Source organism: Saccostrea echinata, unplaced genomic scaffold (assembly GCF_033153115.1).
Source record: "Saccostrea echinata isolate AGI-Se365-2 ecotype Australia unplaced genomic scaffold, CSIRO_AGI_Sech_v1 ptg000027l, whole genome shotgun sequence".
Classification (NCBI taxonomy): domain Eukaryota; kingdom Metazoa; phylum Mollusca; class Bivalvia; order Ostreida; family Ostreidae; genus Saccostrea; species Saccostrea echinata.
In genome coordinates this window covers 3,745,706-3,771,465 of record NW_026889776.1, presented here as the reverse complement: position 1 = coordinate 3,771,465, position 25,760 = coordinate 3,745,706, and the positions used below count along the sequence as shown (strand labels likewise).

Below are 25,760 nucleotides of genomic sequence, written 5' to 3'. Positions count from 1 at the left end.
AAGAAATTACGTAATACGAGCTTCCTTTTTTTTCAAAAAAAAAAAACAAAAACAAAAAAACAACAACAGAGAATCCGTTAAAAGATGATAATTCAACTGCTTCTAAATGTACATTTAACTTACCATTTCATTAATTAAACAGGTGTTAATCCTATCATGCTATTCAAATTTTTTTGATAAAAATATTTTGAATCGTAGACTCTTTTTAGAATTATAAACAATCGCTTTAACTTTGCCAGTTGTTAAGAGACAATTTAAAATCTATTTCAAACTACGGCCTATCTGTCATATTTTGTATATATTTTTTTTTTATTTTTTACAGTATGTAAACCAGATTATTATGGTCAAGAATGTGATCAGCAATGCAGCTCATATTGTATAAATGGAACTTGTCTCCCAAACAATGGGTCGTGTATTGGGGGATGCAAAGGATACTTCGTGGATGAACAATGCACAATGGGTAAGACAGGCAGTTTATTAGTTATGGACACAGTACCTTTTGCTACAAATATACCTTTTGCAACATATTTACCTCTGTTTTTAATTTAAGAGTTGTAAATAAATTCAACATTTGAAGCAGTATATTATTAAGACAATTTAAAGTTTTGAATATAAACTTAATGTATAGACTACATTCTTCAAATTAGATAAAACTTGTTTTTCGTTTAAAATAGAACAAGCACGATAAATGGCTAAAATGATGAATTCCTAAGACTATGAAATGAGGCGTTAGCTCCAGCATTTTATAGATCAGAAAGTAAAAACTCACACACCTATATAGGTATCTAATGCTTTCAAATACTATTTCATCTTTTTTTACAATTGTATTGGGTAAATCTTGAATAGATCCCCCAAAGCTATTTTATTTTTATGTTAGAATTTATTCTATATGAATTTATAAATGTTGTCACCCTTATTTATTGATTGGATTATTATTTAGCGAGCCGTTTAAGTACTTTGATTTAAAACTGCAAGTATATAACAAGTGTTTGACAATTTGGAAACAGACAGTTTAGCGCTTAGCTTGTGAAGATATCTTCACCCCAAACAGAAAAACAGAAATGTTAAAATAGATTGTTAGATCGAGTATGTTTTCAAACATAGAAAATGTCAGTCTATTTCCATTTGCGCTTCTTTTGTGGTCACATACATATTTGTTTGTGAAGACGTTTTATCTCAGGGAAGTATAAATCAAAATAAAAGTAAAATCTTTGTGCATTCTCGAATATTATTTTAACGATCATCTACTAGCTGCTTTGAATCACTGCATGTTCAATCTAGATGCATTTTCACGCCTCATGTAATCTCAGACATTAACATTCAAAGAGAACTAATGATATTTCAATAAAACGAAAAAAAAAGCATTGTAACATAAACTTTACTTAAACCTGTGAGATTTTAAATAAACTGCATAATGATTATACTTCTTATGTTTGTAAGGACTTTCTAAGTGCAAAATCAAATTCATTCACATGAATAATAGAGTTACTTTATTTGTGATTAAAAAATCTATAAAGAAAATATATTTAGCACCATTTTGTTCTTTGATTGATGTAAACATATTGAACATAAAAATAATCCATCTATTAATTTTATTTGCGTTGCCAAAAAGGAAAATTGAATGAATTATTATTAAAAGGAGGGGGTGGTGTTGAGATATTTGTATTATACATTAACGCTTAAATAGGCATAGGCTGTATTTTTTAAACAAAATCCAAAAAATCTCAAGATTCCCATTCAATAGTATTGCTGTCCTCATACATAAAGCAACATTTGATTATGTAAAGAAGTATATTCAACGAAATGATTGTGCCTATACATATATTTGAAAATATAATTTCGTAAACAAAGAAGATTTTTTTTTTTTTACAATTGACATTTTGATAACAAGTAACAGAACGAAATGTACAGGGTTCATGCTTTACGATCACCTACGATTAATACCGCAAACGATTAACCCAATACTTGCACGATGTCGCACTTTTCATGAAGGATCACGCACGTTACAGGAACGATTCTTGGCGACTATTTCGTCAATAAAAAACGTTGCGGTCACTGTATTCTATGTGGGTTTTTTTCTTTCATGGGAATAAATGAAAGTTGACTATAATCTTTAAATAGTAAACAAATTCTCGTTAAATTCCTCCTCAGCTCTCCTTGTAAGTGACTGGACTTCTCTGCCAACTACAGCTATTGGTGTCGGACTAGGAGCTGGATTATTTCTATTGGTTATAATAATCGTTGTCGTCATTTTTCTCAGGTGTGTCTAAATCAATACGTTACGTTTCTTTTCAAGCATTTTAAGAAGGGGGAGGAGGAATCAATGTTGTTTTAATCTGTCTGAAACATTACTATCGATTGTCTTGTTTTAAAGTTTTCATATCATTATCAATCGGGAGATTCTTGAATTATTCCGTAGGCAAAAACGACGTCAAAATTCAAATCCTAAAGCAGATGCAGTCATTTTTCGAAAGAAGAGTGCTCCATCTTTGGGTAAATATTTATTCGCAATTTAAACTGCAAATCTCTTTTTTTTATTGAAGAGCTTACAAGGATTTAAATACATTAAAAATCAACTAAGTATTTTATGTTTGTACACCTTGTTGCATTTTCAATTTAGTTTTTCTTAATTAATAATAGCAGAAAACAAGTATTACTCTACCATACGGAATGTTTCTGTTCCGATTGAGGATCCCGAGGAAGAGCCGCAGACAGAAAACCCTGAAGAGGCTGTGTATTATAATGATCTGTCTGTGGCTAAAGATATTGCTGTATCGAACCTATTTATTATTATAACACATAAAGAAGCCAAGGAAAATGAAGGATTCCTTAAGGAATTCAAGGTAACTAATGATTTACCACAAATACGTAAATTTCGGGTAAAGGAAACTGCAAAAATTCTGTTACAATGTCTTTACATATCAAGTTTTGCATTGCAGTGCTTTATCAATGAAAAGTATATACATGTAAATATATAAATATATTTTTCTGTTGCTTTTTTCGAAATATTTACGGCTAAAGTAATGATCACACTCCTTACCATCCGTAATAGTAGTGCATTCCTTAGAAAAAGTAAAGTCGAAACTTTGATATTATGAAAGTATATTCATGCTATCGAATTTCCTACAAAAATGTACATACCGTACCTTTCTTCGATTGCCAAAAATATCTATTTTTAGTCTCTTCCATATGGAGAGAGATTTGACTGCGACATCGCCAAAACAGAGGAAAACATGCCTAAAAACAGATTCAAAACCACCTTTCCATGTAAGAAAATAACATCATATCACTTTGTTTTAAAGTTAATTTTATATATTAAGTAATCTTAAAACGTAAATGTTATTAAAAATTAATTGAAAACTCTAAAATCTGATAATGAAAAATAACCTTCCAGTTTCTATTTGTTGGTGTAAAGTTCATATGACAGAGGGAAACTTATTTAGAAATTAAAGTTCTTAGAATTTAAAGTCTTTCAGAATCATTTTATAATGTATTATAACTACACTTCATCATCATTTTGTATCTTATTAAATCGATATGTTTTCTTTCTCGTAGATGATCATTCCCGCGTTATTTTAGAAGCTAGTCAGGGCTTTATTTCCGACTACATTAATGCAAACTACATTGAGGTAATTTACAGAACTTGTTAGCATTTTTATTGAGATAATACATAATACTTGATGTCATCCAGTATAGTAATGTTAAACTTCTACAACCACTTTTTATGTTTAGAATATGGAAGGGAAACGGGAATTCATTGCATGTCAAGGTATCTTGATTTTATTTACATTAACTGATAGTAAATGGTTTAAGAGAATCTAATATATTAAAGTTATAAAACTAAACATTTTTTTTCTTTTCTTATAGGCCCACTTAAAAACACTTTAGTTGACCACTGGAGAATGATATGGCAGGAACATGTAGAATACATTGTAATGCTGACCAATCTTATTGAGGGTCCAAAGGTTTGATAAAAGATAAATTTTCTGGTTTGCCTTATATATTCTTAATGGAAATTAAAACACTCTGTATAAGTACTGGATACATGGAATGAATGTGAAGCATTTCACTGACAAAAATGTCTAAGAAGTCAATTAACGTAAGTTCGCTTGTACCAAACGCTCAATGTTATTTTTTTTTTAGAATGAAGTCTGTAAGTTGTCAGTTCGTCTGTCTGCCTGTCTGTTTACTATTCGCGGTTTCAACTGTCCAACTGATCGAACGACTAAGCCAATACTATCCACAAAATCACCCTCGAATAGCGTAAATTGACCTGTTGAAATAAATAGTAGCACTTTTTTTCAGGGAAATATCTACTAAACATTCAAAATTGTGGTAGACTATTTTAGCTTCCTTATTAAAGAATTGTTGTTTGACTATTTTAGCTTCCTTATTAAAGAACAGTAAAAAGATACAAGCAACATTCACGTGAAAACTTTCTAATTTAGAGCAGATTCGATGTTTTCTAATAATGAGACGGGGCTTGCGTTGAGACACCTGTCGACCATAAATAGATAAAAGAAATAAAGGAAAAGATTGAAATATTGCATTCAAGAACAAAAGGACTATAATTAACATTTTGATGAAACATAATCCTCGTCTAATGCATATTCAGGTTTGCTCAAATTTGACTGAGGATAACAAAAGAGGGTTTGACAGAATTATGCATGGAAAAAAAAAACAATTTATGTTTTTAAGAATAAAATGACTTTAAAAAAGTCATGTATGATACATATATGTCACCATCCCTATTAATAAGCTTTCTTTTTTCGATCTTGCCTGTTGGAGATGAAAAAAATCTTTTTAAATACATTTTTTCTCTGAAAACAGCATGACAACAGTCATTGACGATAGGGAATATAAATTTTACAAGAAATTGTATCGGGGAATCTTTATAACTTTATTTCAAAGAATGGCTTTTTCAACTATATGAAAAGAGCCTTTTGGTCCTTAGTTCTTAGGTCTCTAAAGATTTTTAAATTTATTTGAATGCTATTTGAAATTAATTCTAGTTACATCATTAACCATTATCAAGTTGATGAAATATACAAACCGTCAATATCAATCTCTGGATATTATGATGAACTTATAAGAGAAAAATATATTTACCTCTCTATTAAATAATGATTACTTAATATGGATATTAAGTTTTAGTTGCATAAATTAGGTGAAATGTCATGAATACTGGCCAGACAAAGAAACAGAGCTGGATATCAATCCATTTTCCGTAACATTGATTGAAGAGAAACAGTATGCTTACTTCGTCGAAAGAAGATTGACACTGCGCAACAAGAAGGTCTGTGATATCACCAAATTTCTTTTTTTTTTGGGGGGGGGGGGATTCGTTGATTCCGTGGAATAAGGAGGTCCGTGAATTCATGGACGTCATGAAATATAAAATTCCATAATATAACAACTCGAACACTTCTTCAACCTCGAAATCAAATCCCCATGAACCAATAATTTTTTTTCTCAAACCACGAAAAAATATGTATTCAACAGTATAAAGAAATATATAATGTTGTAATTTTCAAAAGGTAAATTATTTCGTATTAATTTAAGACTAGAGAAAAATAAAAATAAACTAAACAAAGCGAAATTAAAGAGACAACAAGGTGTAAATCTTAGCATAAAGCAGTAATTTGATTACGATTTATCTATAATTAGGTTACTGGGTCAAGGACGGTCGTACAGTATCATTACACCCAATGGCCAGATCACGGGACTCCAAATCCACTGAACCTGGTTGTCTTCCACCGGCACTTTCGACACAAGGTCAGATCAACACAACATCCAATAATTGTTCACTGCAGGTAATCACAAAAAGATATGTATTGTTTATTAAGGGATCAACACGTGAGTTCTTAGCCGAGGTAGATGTGTCACTTCCTCAATGTAATTAAACAAGACTCATAAGGATAAAGACCATATATAAAGATCATAGGATACTTAGGCAAAACATTTCTGATAAGATTACAGAATTTTTTTTCTTGCAATTAATCAAACTAAAATAAAACAACATTAATATTCGTTAAGACAAGTACATCTAATCATAACTATTTGACAAAGGTATACCATTCTTACTTACTTTTAGGTAACCTGAGTCACTCAGGTGACCTATTGATATCCGTTTTCCTCCGTCGTCGTGCATCGTGCGTTGTGCATCGTGCTTAACATTTGAATATTTTCAGCTTCTTCTCTGCAACCGCTGAACCAATTTCAATCCATTCTGGCATAGAACATCTATGAGTGAAGGGGAACAAAAATTACTGCATGAATTTTGTGGTCCCTGCACCCCTAGGGTCTTAAGGATGGGGCATGATTGTAATAAGCACTGAACCCTCTACTAAAATTGTGAAATTCATGGCCCCAGGGTCAGGGGTTCTGGAGTTAAGGTTGGGCTCTATTGATCATAGAGTGAAAATGCTTATATTCTTTAAAAAAATTTCTTTTTTCCCCCTGTATATAAAGCAGATAAACTAGGTGCATGGTTATGATGATCAAGGGTGCCTCTTCCAAAATTGTGAAATTTGTAGCCCCAGGGTGATGGGTTCTGTGGGAGGGGGTTGGGGCACTATTGATCAAAAAGTGAAAGTGCTTTATTTCTTTGAAATCTTCTCTCCCCCTGGGTATTTAGCAGATGAACCAAATATATAGTTATGATGAGCAAGGGCGCCTCTTCCGAAATTGTGAATATCTTGGTCCCTGGATCAGGGGTTCTGGTGCTAGGATTGGGCTCTATTGATTACATAGTGAAATTGCATTAATTCTTTGAAAATCCTCTTTTCTGCTCCTATGTATTTAGCAAATAAACTAGGTGCATGGTTATGACGACCAAGGATGCTTCTTCCAAAATTTTGAAACTTGTGGCCCCAGATCCAGGGGTTCATGTGGGGGCGGGGGGTATTGAATACATTCTGGAAATGCATTTTTTTGAAAATCATCTTCTATGCCCCTGGGTATTTAACAGAAAAACTAATTGCACAGTTATGATAAGCAAGGATGTATTTTCAAAAAGTTTGAAATTCATAACCCTGGGTTCAGGGGTTTTGGTGTTAGGGTGAAGCTCTTTTGGATATATAGAAGAAATGCATTATTTCTTTGAAAATTTTCTTCTCTGCCCATTATTATTAAGGAAACATACAAAGTGAATTGTTATGATGTGCAAGAGGGCTTCTTCCAAAATTGTGAAAATCTTGGCCCCTGATATTAGGGTGGGGCTATGTAGTGTTCTCTTGTACCAACGACACAGGTTCAATTTAATGTCTTTATTAACATGGACACATTCTGGCATTGTATAACAAAGTCCTTCTCTCTGACATAGCATGACATAGATTGACTACAAATGAAATGTAAATATAAATAAATACTTGTACTCAATACAGAATGTGCATATAATGCAACTTTTTATCAATATAAATCATGGCACAAAAAGTGCTCCTTATATTAAACTTTGTAAACAGCGGTAATATAACGAAATCCTATTCAAATTCAATGTAACAAGTAAATGCACATAACAGGCAGTATATAATAAATAATTAATATATAATTACCGTGATGTATGTCTGGTACTTTCAGCTAGAAGACAACAAACTACTGCACTCACTGATCTGAATATGGCGCTCGTGCATTTCTCAACATTTGATAAACGTATAATTCTGATAAAATTGGAATGGACAGAAATCGAAACTTACGGACAAAATTGGAAAATTTAGAATAAGATATACAGATTGTCCATTACACCGACCCCTAAATGTGTTTTTACAAAAACATATTTCTCACTTTATCAAAAAATGGACAAAACGATGTATCCAAAATGAGTTCATTCACTAAACGTTTCATTACACAAAGGTTCACTGATTTGTTTTCTCTTTTTCACAGTCTGTTTCCAAAAGAAGACAAAGTTTTATCACTGGCCGCGTAATAATGGAAGACACTGTCTTTATCCTTGCAACACGCACAACATCATAGTAGTCCTTTATCACTTCGAGCACTCTACCGAGATTCCGCGCGTTTCTTGGAGTGTTTTCCACGATGAGAACTAAATCACCCTCTTGTAAATTCCTTACCATTTTAAGCCACTTCTGTCTCTGTTGGAGAAGGGGTACATATTCTCTGATCCAACGTGTCCAGAAAACATCAGCCAAATACTGAATCTGCTTCCATCGACGTTTTGCGTAGTTGTCAGGTGTATGGAAAATTCCAGGGGGAAAGCTCTCTCCTGATCTCATGAGTAGTATATGATTTGGTGTAAGTGCACAAAGGTCATTCGGATCATCTGAAGCTTCTGTAAGGGGTCGTCCATTCATAATAGCTTCAATTTCACAAAACAAGGTTAATAGTCCCTCATCATCCAAATGAATTGTTTGTTTTTGTAGAACAGAATACATGATTTTCCTGACTATCCTGATGAGGCGTTCCCATACTCCTTCAAAGTGAGACGCAGCCGGGGGATTACAGCTCCATTCAATTCCTGACTGTAATAATTGACTCGAAATGCTGTTCGTATTCCAGGAATGAAGTGCTGTTCTTAGCTCACGTTCTGCACCTACCAGATTTGTTCCATTATCAGACACTATATAAGTTGGTTTTCCTCGTCGTGCAATAAACTTTTGAATGGCGTCAATACAGGAGTCTGTATTCAAGGAGAAGGCAACCTCTAAATATACTGCTCGGGAAGATAGACAAGTAAATATGACACCGTACCGTTTTGCTATGCTTCTTCCTTTTTTAAGCTCAAATGGACCAAAATAATCCATTCCAACTCGAGTAAAACGGGGGTCATCAGGTTTCAGTCTCTCGCCGGGAATGTCTGCCATTTTCTGTTTCAAAGTAGGTGCCTGATATCCTCTGCATATAACATATCTGGAAATGATGGACTTCAAAATTGATGACACACCAAGAATCCAATATTTCTCACGGATAAGTGCCAGCGTTGAATTTTTTCGTAAGTGTCCGACAGATTTATGTGCTTCCTCTGCTATCAACCTGGCTAATACAGACTCTTTGGGAATAATAATTTGATGTTTACTTTTAAGAGTTGTATCCATTAACCTAAGTCTACCGCCTACACGTAGAACTCCATTGTGAACAATTGGGTCTAACTTGGCTTATCTTGATAACCTTTTCACTTGAATTCAAGTCTTTAAATTCTTGGGCAAAATGCTTCATCTGCACATACTTCAAAATGACTGTTTCTGCTCTGTCAAGAATGTCTACATTTAATGAAGGTCTTCGTGTACATGTAACATTTTTCAATCTGCTTTGCTTATCCTTCATTTCCAATTCTTGTTTTTTCTCTTCTGTAAATCCCTCTGATATCATTCTTGATCTTCGTTCTCTTTTCCTCTCAATTATTCTTTTGAGGTTTTCTCGTGCTAAGAGCAGCCATCCAGTCACTGATTTCAGCTTTTTCCAGGAAGAGAAGTGCTGGAGCAATTTTTCTATTCCTTCCACTGTTTCTGTTTCAACTGCTGTGTTGACGATGTCTTTTATTTCAGCACTGTCAATTTCTAACGTGTCACTAATGATTTAAGTAGACGGCCATGAAACATCTTGTTTCCATAGCCACTCAGGACTACTGAACCATGCTGCTGAGTCAAGAAATCTACTTACTACCGGTATTCCCCTTGACGCACAGTCTGCTGGATTATCTTTAGAGTTGACGTAGTGCCACTGGTTGACTGTAGTTGCTGCATGAATTATGGCAAGCCTATTGGCAACAAATGTTTGAAAACGAGTTTTTGTGTTATTTATGTAACGAAGAACTGACATGCTATCTGGCCAGAAGTAAACTTGATCAACTTAATATTCCAACTGTTTTGTAACTATCTTGCATAATTTCACTGCTAAAGTTGATGCTGTCAACTAGAGCCTCGGTATCGTCACTGTTTTTAATGGTGCCACTCTTGACTTTCAAAGAACAAAGGAACAGTGGATTTTTCCAGTCTCACTGATGAGTCGTAGATATATAACAACTCCTATTCCAATTTCACTTGCATCTGCAAAACAGTGCAATTCCTGATATATCGTCTTCCCGAAGTAGTATCTTTCAAGTGTTACATTTTCAAGTTCCTTTGCTTGTGTCAGCCAATTTTTCCAGTCCTTAAGCTGACTTCCTGTAATTTCTTCATCCCATCCAATTGATTTTTTGCTCATTTTTTGAAGAAGTGTCTTTGCTGTCATCACAAAAGGTGACACGATACCATGAGAATCAAATATTGAGCTCACTATTGATAGAATTCCTCTTCTGGCTGTTGGCTGATTTTTAATGTTTATCAGGAATCCTAAATGATCACTGTTAACAAGCCAGTGCACACCTAGTGCACGTTCTACGAGTGTTTTACTTTCACCTTCAAGGTTCCATTCCTGCACAACTTTAGCTCTATCATCTTCTAGACCCAGATAGCAAGACATTGTTGGGCCAACGTTGGCCCAATTTTTTTTCCAACGTTGGCCCACTGTTGGTAGTCCTACGTTGGCCCACGGTCATTTTGCTCATCGGCCCAACGTTGGTCCAACATGATGGCATATTGTTGGGCCAACGTAGGTATAATTGTAAGCCAACTAACAGCCAACCTTAACAACTGGTTGGTTAGGTTGGTCCAATGTTGGGCCTTTGTTGAAATGTCAGATGGCATATTGTTGGGCCAACGTAGTTATTATTGTAAGCAAACTAACAGCCAACATAGAAACAACATTTGCAATCGGTTAGTTAGGTTGGCCCAATGTTGACCCTTCATTGAATGATTGGTCCGATATTTACGGTTTATTGGCCTTAAGCTTCTTTCTGTTGGCCAATTGTTGGATGAAACTTACATCTGTTTAAATAAATTGAATGAATACTTCTTGAAAATAAATTTATTAATAATTCTTTATATAGACCTTTCTCATAATTGTTTTTTTTTTTTAAATAATACACACTTCAACCTGCATTCATAATGCATGCACGTTCAAAGAAAACATTACAAGTGATTCACTGTAAAATTATTTTATAGATATATATCAATTCAATCAGAATTTACAAAATTACTTTTAAAATAGATAATAGTGGAATGTATGAAAAATATTAATTTAAAGTTCTTAATCCTGGCTCACTTCCTCTATCACTGTCCTTTTGTTTTGTTTCCCGCTCTTTCTTTTTTTCTCCCTTTGTCGCCTCCCCAGGCCTCCATCTTGATCTTTGGCATACGTGCTTCATACATTCCTTTATATTCTTCAGTTTCATTGTCAGTTACCGCTACAACATTTGTTTTCCTTACAGTCTCTGATTGAAAGTACAAATAATTTGGTATTGGAAAAAAGCAAATACGTACAGACTCCAATATATAAATCATGTAATTAAGTCTTTTAAAGACAACGATGTAAAATACTACTAGTACATGTTGATCTATAAACCTTAGTATCCTTGTTAAAATCATAATCGTGTATGCAATAGACAATAGACGGAGACAAGTTGAAAGATGTTTTTTTACCTAACTTATTATTGTATTTCTTAATGAGCACTAGAAATTATTGTAAATAAAAAGTTTAAAGTACACGTATGTGCCAACTGTATACACATACATAATTCATATTTACATTAACCTATATAGTGCTTGTGAGCATAAACAATAAAAGGATGGATTCCGAACAATTTTAACAGCAAACTTGAATTAATAAGAATAATTATACTTACACCGCTTCTAAGATGCAGCTGTAAGAATGGTATAATTCATAGTTTTTAAATCTCCCTTCTTACTTGCTCTGCATTTTGAGTCTATCACCCACCTGTGAGCAATTGAATGTGACAGCTCACCCAACAGTTTGGTGTTTTAATCGCCGCGACTCTCCAAGCTTTAGCGAACGCCTAGCTTTTGTTTCAATTTAATTATAAAGCTGTATTATCTTGATTTATGTATATGTAGGCTTCATTCACATCCTGTTCTTGGGAACTTTTTAAATGTTATTCAGTCTTCTCGTATTCTCATGAATACAACGCTCATGAAGTAATTCATAATTTAGAGCTTAGGATTTTAAAACTAATAAATAATCATGCACCCACTTTAAAAAAACAGAACAAAAAACTTTTTGGTGCTGTGATCACTTTAGTTCAAAGATAATAATGGTGAAAATATCAGATCTAAACAGATGCAGTCATCCAATTAAAAGCAAGGACAGCGAATGCCCTCTATTATTTCAGAATGTGCATCTAAATTAATGTTTTGCAATCAAATAAGCTTGCAACACAACAGTTCAATGGGGTAACATTGGAACCAACGTTGGCCCAACGTAACACGTATCAGCTTACATGGACACCATCATTTAGTTGGCAGTACAATAATTGGGCCAACATTGGCCCAGTATAAATATCCCATCTTTAAATACTTATACATGCTAACATCGGGCCAACGCTGGGCCGACGTACTACTACCAACTTGATTAGACATTTTCAGTAAGGGTGTATTACAAACGTTGGGCAAACGTTGGACCAACATCAGAATCCTAACTCCCTTTGAAAGTTGAGAGAATATAGAAGATGGTTACGCTGGACCAACGTTGGGCCAACAGAGGAATCCCAACATGATCAAGAATGTTGACATGGTTACATTGGTCCAACGTTGGCCCAACGTTGTCCACCCAACGCCAACCATACAACCATTTACCAATCTTGGCCCAACGTAGTCATGCTATCTGGGGAACAGTCGCCCGCGTGGCGCAGTGGTTAGAGCGTCTGCTCTAGAGTCGCGAAGTAAGGAGTTGATCCTTACGTCGCGGGTTCGAATCCCACTGTGGGACGTGGAGACCGGTCCTTTGGATGAGACCGTATAAACCGAGGTCCCGTGTCGCAGTAGGTGCTGGCACGAAAAAGACCCCTCACTGCTCCATGGCCGTAAGTGCCGAGCATAGGATAAAATTTGCAGCTCTCCACCGGCAAGTGGTGGCATCTCCAGATGAGTGAAAAATTCTCGAGAGGGACGTTAAACAACATACAATCAATCAATCAATCTTCTGGAACAGATTCAAAAACTTGTTTTGAGTTACTAATCCATTTTGTCAGATGAAAACCATCTTTGCTACAGAGTGTAGACAGATCTTTAATGAGTAAGGCCGCTTTCTTCTTTGTGTCAACCAAAGACAAACAGTCATCTATATACATATTCTTGAGTACTGTGGTTACCACTGATCAAAGTCGGAACCATATTCTTAAGCTGTTTATTGTAGTGCATAGTTACAGCAAGTAGGAGAGGAAGTGGCTCCAAAGATGTGAACTTTCATTCTGTATTGTTTAGGGTTGGCATCCAGATTGCCATCCTTCCACTACAGAAATCTTAGCCAGTCTCGATCTTGTTCAGGGATTAATACTTGGTGAAACATAGCCTCAATATCACCTTGTATAGCAATTTTCTCCTGACGAAATCTTAAAAGTACACCAAGTAAACCATTTGTTAGGTCGGGTCCTTGGAGTAACTGGCTGTTTAGTGAAATCCCCATATACACTGCAGAGCAGTCAAAAACAACTCTGATCTTTCCTGTTTTTTTTTATCGTTGTAAACTCCATGGTGCCGTAGGTACCATACTCTGCCATCCTCTCTTTGTAGCTGACGTTGAGGAACAGGTTCTGCATATCCCTTCTCAAACAGCTTGTTCATAAAAGTCACATAGTCATTTCTAACTTTTGGATCCTTTAACAGTTTCTTCTTTAGACTCCCAAGTCTCTGAAATCCTTGCATGATATTGTTGGGTAATCAAATTAAGGGATCCTTAAACGGAAGTCCATCTGAGTAATGACCATCCTGAATGTGAATAGATTCTGAAACTTGAGTAAAGAAGCTCTTATCTTCTAAAGAGTTTTGTTTTACATCATCCATAAGACGTTCTTGGAATGTCATAGTAACTATTGTAATTATTTTCCCTTAGATTCCAAAAAATCCCCTGACGTTCCCCTGTCTGTCCCTGACATTTTCCTGTCTCCCCCTGACTTTCTCCTATGATCCCCTGTCGTTGTCCCTGACTACCCTGTCTTCTCCCTGACGTCCCCTGACTTTGCCCCTGTAACAGTCCCTGAAACGTTCTATTTTCCCATTTTTCCGTTCGCTCACCGTTCGTTCACCGTTCGTTCAGCGTGCGTTCACCGTTCGCTCTCCGTTCACCGTTCACCGTGCGCTCGCGTTCACCGTTCACTTTGCGTTCAGCGTTCGCTCTTCGTTCCGTTCACTTTGCGTTCACCTTGCGTTCAGAGTTCACCTATCGTTCAGTTTTCATTGTCATTCGGAACTCCGAAGTGAAAGGACATATCTTTTTGTAGGGAAAGAGTTACAGGTTTTTTAATTTAATAAGTAACATATCGTGTTTGAAGAATCATTATTTCATGGGGAAAAATATCTACGATATATATTTTATTATTCTAACTTAGCTGTTAGGTTATTTATTAAATTACTTTGGAAAATAAATGTTGTTATAAGCACATTCTGTACCTATGTAGAACGATGCGGAAATATTAAATTTAACTAAGGGCAATGTGCAAATACTTCAAGCACTGCAACATTTTAAAAATTGTTGTTTTGTTAAAGACGACAAATCGTTAATGTTGACATAATTATCCAAGTCAAATAATTACGCAGCAAAATTACGAAAATATTTATTTCTAACACGTTTTTTTAATTACTACAGAAAATATGATAGAACTAGTTCTGAGAGTTATACATAGTACTGTGGATATCCTGTTAATTTATTATCTTTGGAGCGAATTAAATTGATAGTGTGGTTAAAGGAAATATTTATTTAAAATGTACTGCACTGCAGAATTTTCTCTACTATAATATGTAAAGTCTATAGTAATAGAGAAAAAAATTCTCTCTTCACCGTAACTTTATATGTTTGCCATTCGATATAATTAATACCCCCCTTTCCCCCCTAAATCGGTTACTTAGTCAGTACTGCATTTCCAGAATATTTTAATTAACATTTTTAAAAAAAGTTAAGGTCTTTTTGAGAACAAAAATTTCAGTCTCAAAACTAACATGCATCTAAAAAAAGTCACAAAACAATAGTAGTTCAAAATGTACACGTGTCGGCGGTGGTATTTGAAATTGGCAGAGAGTACGTTTCAAATTCAAGTGTTAATGCCCAATGTATTTTATTCATTTATTATTCAAATGTTGGAATCAAATCTAGAAATGATAAAAATAAATGTTATAACTTGTTGGAAATACTCGCACTTCATCTTTGATGTGACGAAACTTTCACACCTGCCCAGTGTCGAGTGATTTTGATTGACAGGGCAAGCACGTGGACTTCGTGTGAACTTGAAGCAGGAACATAAAAATGAGTATGATTGTCAAACAAATGGATATGATTAGTTGATTAAAAAAAAAGTTACTTTCACTGTCTGATATATTTGGGAAAAAAAATCAGAGTTTTTGTTTGATATAGGTACAAACATTTAGTGAAGCCTGAAAGGAAGGGGTGGCTGAAACAGAATATTTCTCTCTCTCTCTCTCTCTCTCTCTCTCTCTCTCATTTGTCTGTTTAATAAAAACTTTAACAGCATATTACTTAAATATCAAGTTCTGAAAATTGAATTTATAACAAATAATATGAATATGTATCTTTGTATTATCTTGTCCGAGTATAACCACGGCCATCTACATATACATGTAGAAGTCTGCTCAATAAATCATCATGAAAAAAAAGAAATAACACATAATATATTATTGTATTAAAAATTTAAAATACGAGCGTATAAATGCAAAACGTCCACTGACCTTTGTAATTATTATTTTTTTCATTACTTTACACGAAATCGCCTTGACACGGAGATATATGAATGGATGTTACAACCGCTTTAATTCATTCTATAATTCAGAAGTTTTCTCTGATTTGTTATCAAATAAGAATAAACATTTTTATTTTCCAACTAAAAAAATATCTTTTATACTTCAGCGTTCGGCAACAATTGCAATGTTTTAATGCGATAAAAATCATGTGATTAAAAACTTAATGTGCATGCATTGTCTTTTCTTAGGACAATTTTGGAGAATTTATTTTATTGACTTATTTATTCATTCATTTATTGGTTTACTCATTTATTATTTATTTATTTATTTATTTGGAACCTGACATTATAATACAATAAAATAGTTTCAATGCGAGGAAAAGATCAGAGGCATTCCGAATATATCGTTCATCTTGCGTTCAGCGTTCGTTCACCGTTCACTTTGCGTTCGCGTTTGCGCTCCGTTCGCGTTCAGCGTTCACTCACCGTTCAACGTTCACACATCGTTCACCAAGTTGCGTTCAGCGTTCACACATCGTTCACTCACCGTTCGCTCTGCGTTCGTTCACCGTTCGTTCACCGTTCGTTCAGCGTTCGCTCACCGTTCAAGTGGGAAAGTAGAACGTTTCAGGGACTGTATCACTGTCAAACCCCTGATGTCCCCTGACATTCCCTGACGTCCCTGTCAACTCTCTGATATCCCCTGACGAAGTCCCTGACTACCCTGTCAACCACCTGTCGTCCCCTGACATTCATTTTGACCAGAAAAAAGGGTTAAAATGTTTTTGTTGCTATTCACCGGTGAGAAAATTGATACATTACTCCTAGCAATTTTCAAGTTTTGTGAAAATGTAGATTTAATCATTAGTTTTTTCTGTTTGAAATATTTTTAGCAAATTCTTTCAAAATATTATTTTATTGATTGTTTGGTAGCTTTTCAGATAAATCTTAATAAGAATAAATGCTGTTACTTAAAAAAAAATGAATTACTAATTTATTGCTTCTTGTGTAGCATGAATGGCATGTAAATTTATTTTTATTTATTTATTTATCTTTTTATTTATTCATTTATTTATTTATTTACTTGTTTATTGATTTTATTAATTCATGTATCTGTTTATTTATTAATTTTTCTGCTTATTTATCTATTCTTTTTTCCATTTATATATTTATTTTTATTTATTCAATCTATCTATCTAATTGATTTTTGCTTATCTGTTTTCTTTAATTATCAATGAACAAATGGATTTATTTAACATTTTTATTTATTTATTTTATTTTATTTTATTCTATTATTTTAATTCATTGATTAATTAAATTTAATTCATTTTGTGTAGTTCTTCCTTAACAGTGTCCGGGTAAAATAGATTATGCTTCAAACTATTTTTTAAGCTTAATCAAATTACTTTTAATTCTTTTAATTTCATGATGGGTATCAAAATGAAAATCGTCTCATTACGCACAATCTGAATCTTGAATTCGTTTTATTGTTCCCTTTTACTTTGGTAAAATAAAAATTTCCTCAAAAACTTGTCACGGTTGTGAAAGAAATAACACCTGCAGTGTGGATACGGTCGTACTGCGACAGAATAAACAGTGTGTAGTGTCAGTCAAAAGAACAATAGGTGTCTGGTCTGTGTACCCAGAGTCACTGGTCAACTATCAACAGCTCAGAATTACTTTCACAACCGTGACAGTTTTTGAGGAACATTTCTATTTTTTGTAACAAAGTAAAAGAAGCAATAAAACAAATTCCGAATTCAGATTGTGTGTAATAAGACAATTATTTTGATACCCATCATGAAATTAAAAGAATTAAAAGAAATGTTAATAAGCTTTAAAAATAGTTTGAAGCATCATTTATTTTCCCATCAGACTGTTTATGGGGTAACTACACAAATAAATAGGAATTGAAAAAAAAAAAATTAATTAAAATAAATGAATTAACAAAATAAAGAAAGAAAGAAATAACATTAATTAATTAATTAATTAATAATTGAATAAAACAAATATTTAAAAGAAAAGAAATGAATAGATTAAATATATAAATAAACAGATAGAAAAAAAAATAAATAAATAGAAAAATATACAAATAAACAAGTAAAAAAAAAAATAAATAAGAATATTGATTTTGTAACAAATTATTTGTTTGAAGTATCTTTAGTAAATTTATTAATTTAATTGAATTTAATTTATTGATGTATCTTTTTTTATTCATTTCTTTGTCGATTTATTTATTTATTTTTTCATTCATTTATTAATTTTATCTCTTAAATTTATTTTTACATATTTGTTTTATTAATTTTTTAATAAATAAATAAATTTATTTAATTTAGTTATTTATTTTATTTTATTTTATTTATTTCCTTTATTTTAGTTTATTGATTGATTTTATTTAATTACATTTGTGTAGTTATTCATTAACAGTCTCCGGGTAAAACAAATTTACTTAAACAATTTTTAAAGCATATTCAAATTACTTTTAATTCTTTTAATTTCATGATGGGTATCAAAATCATCGTCTCATTACGCACAATCTGAATCTGGAATTTGTTTTATTGTTCCCTTTTACTTTGGTAAAATAAAAATTTCCTCAAAAACTTGTCACGGTTGTGAAAGAAATAACACCTGCAGTGTGGATACGGTCGTACTGCGACAGAATAAACAGTGTGTAGTGTCAGTCAAAAGAACAATAGGTGTCTGGTCTGTGTACCCAGAGTCACTGGTCAACTATCAACAGATCGGAAGTACTCTCACAACCGTCACAGTTTTGAGGAACATTTTCTATTTTTTTTTTTTACCAAAGTAAAAGAAGCAATAAAACAAATTCCGAATTCAGATTGTGTGTAATAAGACAATTATTTTGATACCCATCATGAAATTAAAAGAATTAGAAGAAATGTGAATATGCTTAAAAGATACTTTGAAGTATATTTTGTTTTACCTTACGACTGTTCATGCGAAACTCACAAATAAATTGAATAAAATGGAATTAATTAATTAATTAAAATAAAATGACTTAAAATCTAAATAAATATATAATATTAATCAATTAATTACTAATTCAATAAGGAAAATATATCTAATAAAATATATATGAATAGATTAAATTAATAAATTAGTCAATAAATAAATAAAACAAATAAAAAAAAAATTGGATATATAGATTAACATATAAATAAATATAGATATGTTTACTTGCCATTCATGGCAAGACGCAATAAATTTGTAATTCATTCTTTTTCAAAATAATTGGCATTTATTCTCCTTAAAATTTATCTAAAAGGTACATGTACTAAACTAAAACAATCAAATACAATCATATTAAGAAATAAATTACTAAAGATATTAAATCAAATAACAATTGACTAAGTATATATTTTCACAAAACTTAAGAATTGCCAAGAGTAACGTTTTTTCCACAAGTAAATAGCATCAAAAACATATTTTAACCCCTTTTCTGGGTCAAAATGAATGTCAGGGGACGACAGGGAATTGACAGGGTGGTCAGGGGCTTAGTCAGGGGACATCAAGGAGTTGACAGGGACGTCAGGGAATGTCAGGGGACATCAGGGGTTAGACAGTGGTAACAGGGGCAAAGACAGGGGACGCCAGGGAGTAGACAGGGTAGTCAGGGACAGACAGGGGAACGTCAGGGGATTTTATTGGAATCTAAGGGGAAAATCATTACAGTAGTGAGTTTATGGAATCTTTCACCATCTTTTCTAAGTTTCTGTCTCTTTCCTGAACATCTTCCATAGCTACTCTGTTTTCGTCAAATGTATATGATGCATTTTCTCTTATGACATTCCATACTATCCATCCTAGTCGTGTCCTTGTTGCATGGGGAGAACCACTTGGCCCAGCAATTACTTCGAATGAAGAGTAGGCATCTGGAATATTATTTTCAATCATAATTCCAATTTCTGCATCTATTTCTGATGTTTGAATTGTTGACAGATATGGGAACTGTTTTAACTCTTGCTGCGTTGGAATGTGTTCTTTTGATACAGGCATATGTTCCTTTGTATACACATTCGGTAGATCAATCACATGTTCCATTGAAATTCCACAACTTGCAAACCACTGATAACATACGTGTTCAATCTCTGAGAATTCCCCATTGTCTTTATGGTGATTTGTTTCTTCTTGCCATTTGCTCCAAGTCTATGCATTATGTTTTCTGTACAAAATGACACACTGCTGCCAGAGTCAAAGAATGCATATGGTTCTATGCTACACGGTTTATCTTTCAGTTTTACTCTTACTGGAATTATTGCCATAGCACAGGTTGTTTCTCCGGCCCTTTTATCACTAAAGGCACTGATGTGAGGTTTACAGAACTTGCCTGTAGTTTTGACATCTGTTGACATAAGATTACTGTTTTCTTTGTCTTCATCTGAATATTTTACTACACATTTCGCAGGATCATATAGGATCGTAGGGTGACGCCTGCTGCATATGGAACACTTAAGTCTTGCTTGGCACTTTTTAGTTATGTGGCCTTTCCTAAGACATCCATAACACTGTCCATTATTTCACAGGAAGTTGTTTCTGTCCTGAAGTCCTTTGGTTACAAACTTCTTGCAGTCATTCAGTGCATGGGTACTACTTTCACAGAATTCACATTTCTGTTCTCGTACGTTAAAGTCTTGTTCTTCACTTGTAACACCAGTAGAAGCAACAGCTCTCTTCTGGTTACGATTTTGATTTCTGGAATTTCCACCAATAGATGCATTACCATACGTAGGATCATTCGATTTCTTAGCTTCTGTTTTTACAAAACTTACAAAATTTTTAAACCTCACTGTCTTCTTGGCTTCTTTAGTTTTCAGTACAATATTTCTCCACCTATCATGCATATACACAGGAAGTTTTGTCATAAGTCTCTTTATGTTGTCTGAATAATCTAAGACAGAAACACTATCGATGTTTTCAGCTGCGTTCTGACACTCCACAAGGAACAAGGAGAACTCATCTAGCATCTTTGCATCCTTTGCTGCTGGCCAGTCTAATGCCTTCTTTATGAATGCTGTTGCAATTACCTCACTGTCTCCGTACCTCTTTTCAAGCTGATTCATAGCTGCTTTGTAGGTTCTGTCTCCTGACATATGACTAAATCCAGACACTACTCTGTTTGCTTCCCTAAAAGTCATTTGTTCAAGATAATTCATCCGTCCATCATTGTCTTTAGTATTCATTACTACTTGGGTATTAAACTGTCTGACGAAACGTCTAAATTCTAACGGATTGCCTCCAAATTTCTTTATCTCTGGTACAGGTTTCCTGAGGTATTGTACAACACACTGCATAGCATCAGATTCAGAGGTCTGTGGTTTTGTTTCATCAAGGCAATGAAGGTCAAGTGGTGGATTTTCTTCACGTTTGGGTATGAATGTCTCTGCATTCGGATTCAGAGGCCTCTCAAACAAGGACGGTACTGATGCAAACTCACTAGGAAACAAAGGCGTTCTTGGCGTTGGTTTTGGTGCTAATGTTCTAGGATTCACTACATCAATGTTAGAAACATCATCATGCAAATCAACATCACAACAACTTTTATATTTCTAAAGAACTTCTGTTTTAGCATTCGGAATAGCAATATTTGTATTCAAGTCTAACTCTTCTTCTTCAAGTATTAGTTTTTACTTTCGCTATCTCTAACTTCTTCTTATGGGAAATTGCTGCTTTGCGAGCTTCTAACTCTGCTACTCTTTGTTCTTCTTCAAGGCGTTTGGATGATATCCTTGTAGCTATAGATGTGCGATACTTGGACTTTAAGCTTCTAACAGTTTCATTTGTTGCTTCTACTTGTGATTCCTCCTTTAAACTCTGGTGGTAGGAAAAGAACTCCTCTATTTCTTTCTTAAAGTTCATGATAAACACATCGTAATCATAATGAGTCTTAAGCAATTCTTCTCTCCTCCGGATCCTTGTCAGTTAATTGAGAGACAAGTTCATCAAATATAACAAGAAAACGCTCATAATACTCAAGCCATGCAGCATACTTTCTTCTTACTGTTTCTGGAGATTCATTATCAGAAATAATCTGTCTTATCACATCACTTGTTATCTTCAGTGTTATAAATGTTTTATTGTATTGTAAATGTTTATATACCTTTCCTTTGTCTGTTAATTTTCTGTTTCGTGTTCCGGATCCTGTTTCTTATGCTCATAACCTGGATCGTTCATGGAATCACGTCAATGTTGTAGTGTTCTCTTGTACCAACGACACAGGTTCAATTCTATGTTTTTATTAACATGGACACATTCTGGCATTGTATAACAAAGTTTTCTCTCTGACATAGTATGACAAAGTCCCTGTTTCTGACATAGATTGACTACAAATGAAATGGAAATATAATAAGTACTTGTACTCAATACAGAATATACATATAATGCAACTTTTTATCAATTTAAATCATGACACAAAAAGTGCTCCTTATATTTAAATGTGTAAACAGCGGTAATATAACGAATTCCTATTCAAATTCAATGTAACAAGTAAATGCATATAGCAGACAGTATGTAATAAGTAATACAAATATAATTACCGTGATTTATGTCTGGTACTTTCAGCTAGAAGACAACAAACTACTGCACTCACTGATCTGAATATGGCGCTCGTGCATTTCTCAACATTTGATAAGCGTATAATTCTGATAAAATTGGAATGGACAGAAATCGAAACTTACGGACAAAATTGGAATTCAGAATAAAATATACAGATTGTCCATTACAGGCTATATTGAATATATAGTGAAAATGGATTATTTCTTTGAAAATCTCCTTCTCTGCTCCCTGGCATCTAGGGGGCAAACAGAGTATATAAAGTTGCAATTAACAGGGGTGTTTTTACCAGATTTTGAAATTCTGTACCTACTGAAAGAAGTCATTCCTCTTTGCTAATCATCTATGATATTTAATCACTCTAAATAATTTGACTAATAGATCAATTGAATGACAGATTTACATAAGAATTATTATAATATTTAGTATAAAAAGTACTTTCATAGTTTTTAATGGTCAGGTAGACTTTTAAATAATAGATAAATGAAAATGTTACAAAAATACCGCATATTTGTACATTAAATAATCTTCAAAGACTAATAGAGGCCAATGTGGGGGGGAATGAAATGTGTTAACTGATAGTCCCTAGAACTATTGTTTTGTTTAGTCCGCATGAGGATAGTGACAAATGGGGGGATACACGCAAATAAATAGATCACTAAGTACTAAACTAATATTTTTGCTGATCCCTGATCATCCTATTTTCTAGCTTTTGGGCAACAAAGCTTCATTTATCAGCTTAATTGTTTTAATCTGTGGATCGTTACATTTAACTCAGGTGAGCGGGCCTCTTGTTTATATGTTACTTACTAATTGTGTTATTAATGAAGTTGTTGATTTTTTTACTTTGTTCTAGTGCTGGGATAGGGAGAACGGGGACGTTTATTGCCTTTGACGTGTTGTCTAGATATGGCAAGGACAAGGGCAAGGTCAATGTCATAGAGTATGTCAAGGCCATGCGTAAAGACAGAATGACAATGATACAGAATGTGGTATGTTAAATACGTTATTTTTCTTCTCATACATAAAAATGTGTGTGTGTGTGTGTGTGTGTGTGTGTGTGTGTGTGTGTGTGTGTGTGTGTGTGTGAGAGAGAGAGAGAGAGAGAGAGAGAGAGAGAGAGAGAGAGAGAGAGGAATGCAATTATTAAAAAAATAATAATAATTGTATGAATTTAGTCATCTCATTAAATGCAGTTTAAACATAAATATACGAGAAAATGTTGATTAAACAATTAAAATTATTTTCAGGACCAGTACGTGTTTCTATATCACGCATTGCATGAGTTCTTTAGAGGAAAGGCGCACTATAAAAAGGGAGATGAAATTCTCAGTCTGTATGGAGATATGAACAAACTAGATGCACAGAAACAACTTACTAATGAGTTCAACGTAAGAATCTAGTTTAAAGTAGATAATTACAAATATTTGTGTGTGTTATATTTTTTCCTGTTTCGATGGATAAAACTTTACTATAAATGGTCCTCATTTTAGAAAGGATAAGATTTTCAAATAATAAAATGTTACATTGATAAAATCATATAATTGTGCAAGCAGGTAATAATATGAATTATCTATCACATTTTGAATTTTCTACAGGAACTGATTAGTTTAAAACCAAGATTTGATTCCAAAGATTTCAAAACTGGAAAAACGTTTTTAAAGTTGAATATGACCAAATCAGTTTTACCAGGTATTTAATTTTCTGAAATTCTTTTTCTGATGTTCTACTTTATGAGCATGTCACTAATTATAATTTGTAATGTTTTTCTAAATTTTTTAGCTCACCTGAGCCGAAGGCTGAAGTGAGCTTTTCTGATCGAAATTTATCTGTTGTCTGTCGTCGTTGTCGTAATTGTCGTTGTCGTAAACTTTTCACATTTTCATCTTCTTCTCAAGAACCGACGGGCCAATTTCAACCAAAGTTGCCACAAAGTATTCTTGGGTTAAGGGGATTCAAATTTGTTCATCTGAAGGGTCACGCCTTCTCCAAGGGGAGATAATTTTGAAATCGTGAATATTTAGTGGCATCATTTAAAAATCTTCTTCTCGAGATCCAATGTGCTTGAAAATATGAAACTTATTTGAAGTCATTGTGAGGTAGTGTAGATTCAAATTTCTTCAAATCATGACCCCAGGGGGTAGGGTGGGGCCACAATAGGGTGGGGCCACAAATTTTACATAGGAATACATAGGAAAAATCTTTAAAAACCTTCGTCTCAAGAACAGCAAAACTGTGATTAGTCATATTTATAAGGAAGTATCCTCAGGAAGTGTAGAATCAAATTTGTTCAAATCATATCCCCCGGGGGTAGTCATAGTGATATGGAAGCATCCTCAGGTAGTATAGAATCAAGTTTGTTCAAATCAAGACCCCCGGGGGTAGGGTGGGACCACAATGGGTGATCAAAGTTTTACATAGGAATACAGAGGAAAAAAATCTTTTAAAATCTTCTTCTCAAGAACAGCAACGCCATGATTTGCCCTATTCATATGGAAGCATCCTCAAGTAGTGTAGATTTAAGTTTGTTCAAATCAAGACCCTCGGGGGTAGGGTGGGATCATAATGGATAATGTAAGATAATGTAGATTCAAATCCGTTGAAATCGTGACCCCCCAGGAGAATAGAGAGGCCTTACAGGGTCTCATACATGTAATTACACAAAGGAATATTAAGGATATATCAATATTTTTTTTTCTTAAGGATCAGTGATACTCTAATAAGAGAGATAACTCTTAATTGGATAAATGTTTATAATTTCATAATAAATTTGTCAAGTTTAAATGCCTTTTTGTCCAATTTTGCCCCGCAAGCTATTCTAAAATTGGATGCATTTTACTTATAAAATATTTTTTTTCATTTGGAAAATCATGAGCGTTAGAGAAACATTTCAATTGAGTGAACAAAGGGATTATGAACCTCAAGAACAGCAAAGCTACTATGTTTCATAATAGTTCAAAAGCATCCTTGGGAAGTGTAGATTCAAGTTTGTTCAAATCATACCCCCCCTCCCCCAACCACTTATATATTTTAACTTTTCAGTACTGAACTTTTCTCTGCTTTTTCCTAATCAAAGTGATCAGGTGAGCGATGTGGCCCCTGGGCCTCTTATTAATGGGATGATGGTGACTGTGATGGGGGGGTAAGGGGCTGAATGAAAAGAAAATGACCTTTTTAAAGCAACAATATACTGTTTACCGTGATGGATTATAAAATTAATACATTACATATCGTTTTGCAATTACCTCAAAGAAGATTAAATCCGTCATTTTTTCATGATGTTACAGTTGAGCAATATCTAGTCTATCTAACTTCCCATGTTCCAGGCCGACAATGTTACTATAATGCGGTGACTGTTTCCGTACGTATTAAGCATTGGTTTGAAACTTCTATGTATGTCATCAAACACTTAGTTTTTATATTCCACCCATAT

The 25,760-nt window shown here is 33.8% G+C and overlaps 2 protein-coding genes across 2 annotated transcripts in view; both read left to right on the top strand.

Annotated features, from left to right (window-relative positions):
- Positions 1–25,760, top strand: part of LOC133193447 (receptor-type tyrosine-protein phosphatase kappa-like) — a 343,287-nt gene that overhangs the window by 99,897 nt on the left and 217,630 nt on the right. The gene's annotated exons all lie outside the window — the stretch shown is intronic.
- LOC133193119 (uncharacterized) overlaps positions 1–25,760 on the top strand; it is a 61,157-nt gene that overhangs the window by 34,834 nt on the left and 563 nt on the right. Inside the window, exons 5-16 of the mRNA XM_061329091.1 lie at positions 323–460; positions 2,641–2,843; positions 3,180–3,267; positions 3,556–3,629; positions 3,733–3,769; positions 3,868–3,965; positions 5,168–5,296; positions 5,668–5,813; positions 23,184–23,319; positions 23,578–23,718; positions 23,926–24,019; positions 25,615–25,688. Of these exons, the coding sequence (XP_061185075.1) occupies positions 323–460; positions 2,641–2,843; positions 3,180–3,267; positions 3,556–3,629; positions 3,733–3,769; positions 3,868–3,965; positions 5,168–5,296; positions 5,668–5,813; positions 23,184–23,319; positions 23,578–23,718; positions 23,926–24,019; positions 25,615–25,688 (1,358 nt within the window). The remainder of the gene's footprint in view (positions 1–322; positions 461–2,640; positions 2,844–3,179; positions 3,268–3,555; positions 3,630–3,732; positions 3,770–3,867; positions 3,966–5,167; positions 5,297–5,667; positions 5,814–23,183; positions 23,320–23,577; positions 23,719–23,925; positions 24,020–25,614; positions 25,689–25,760) is intronic.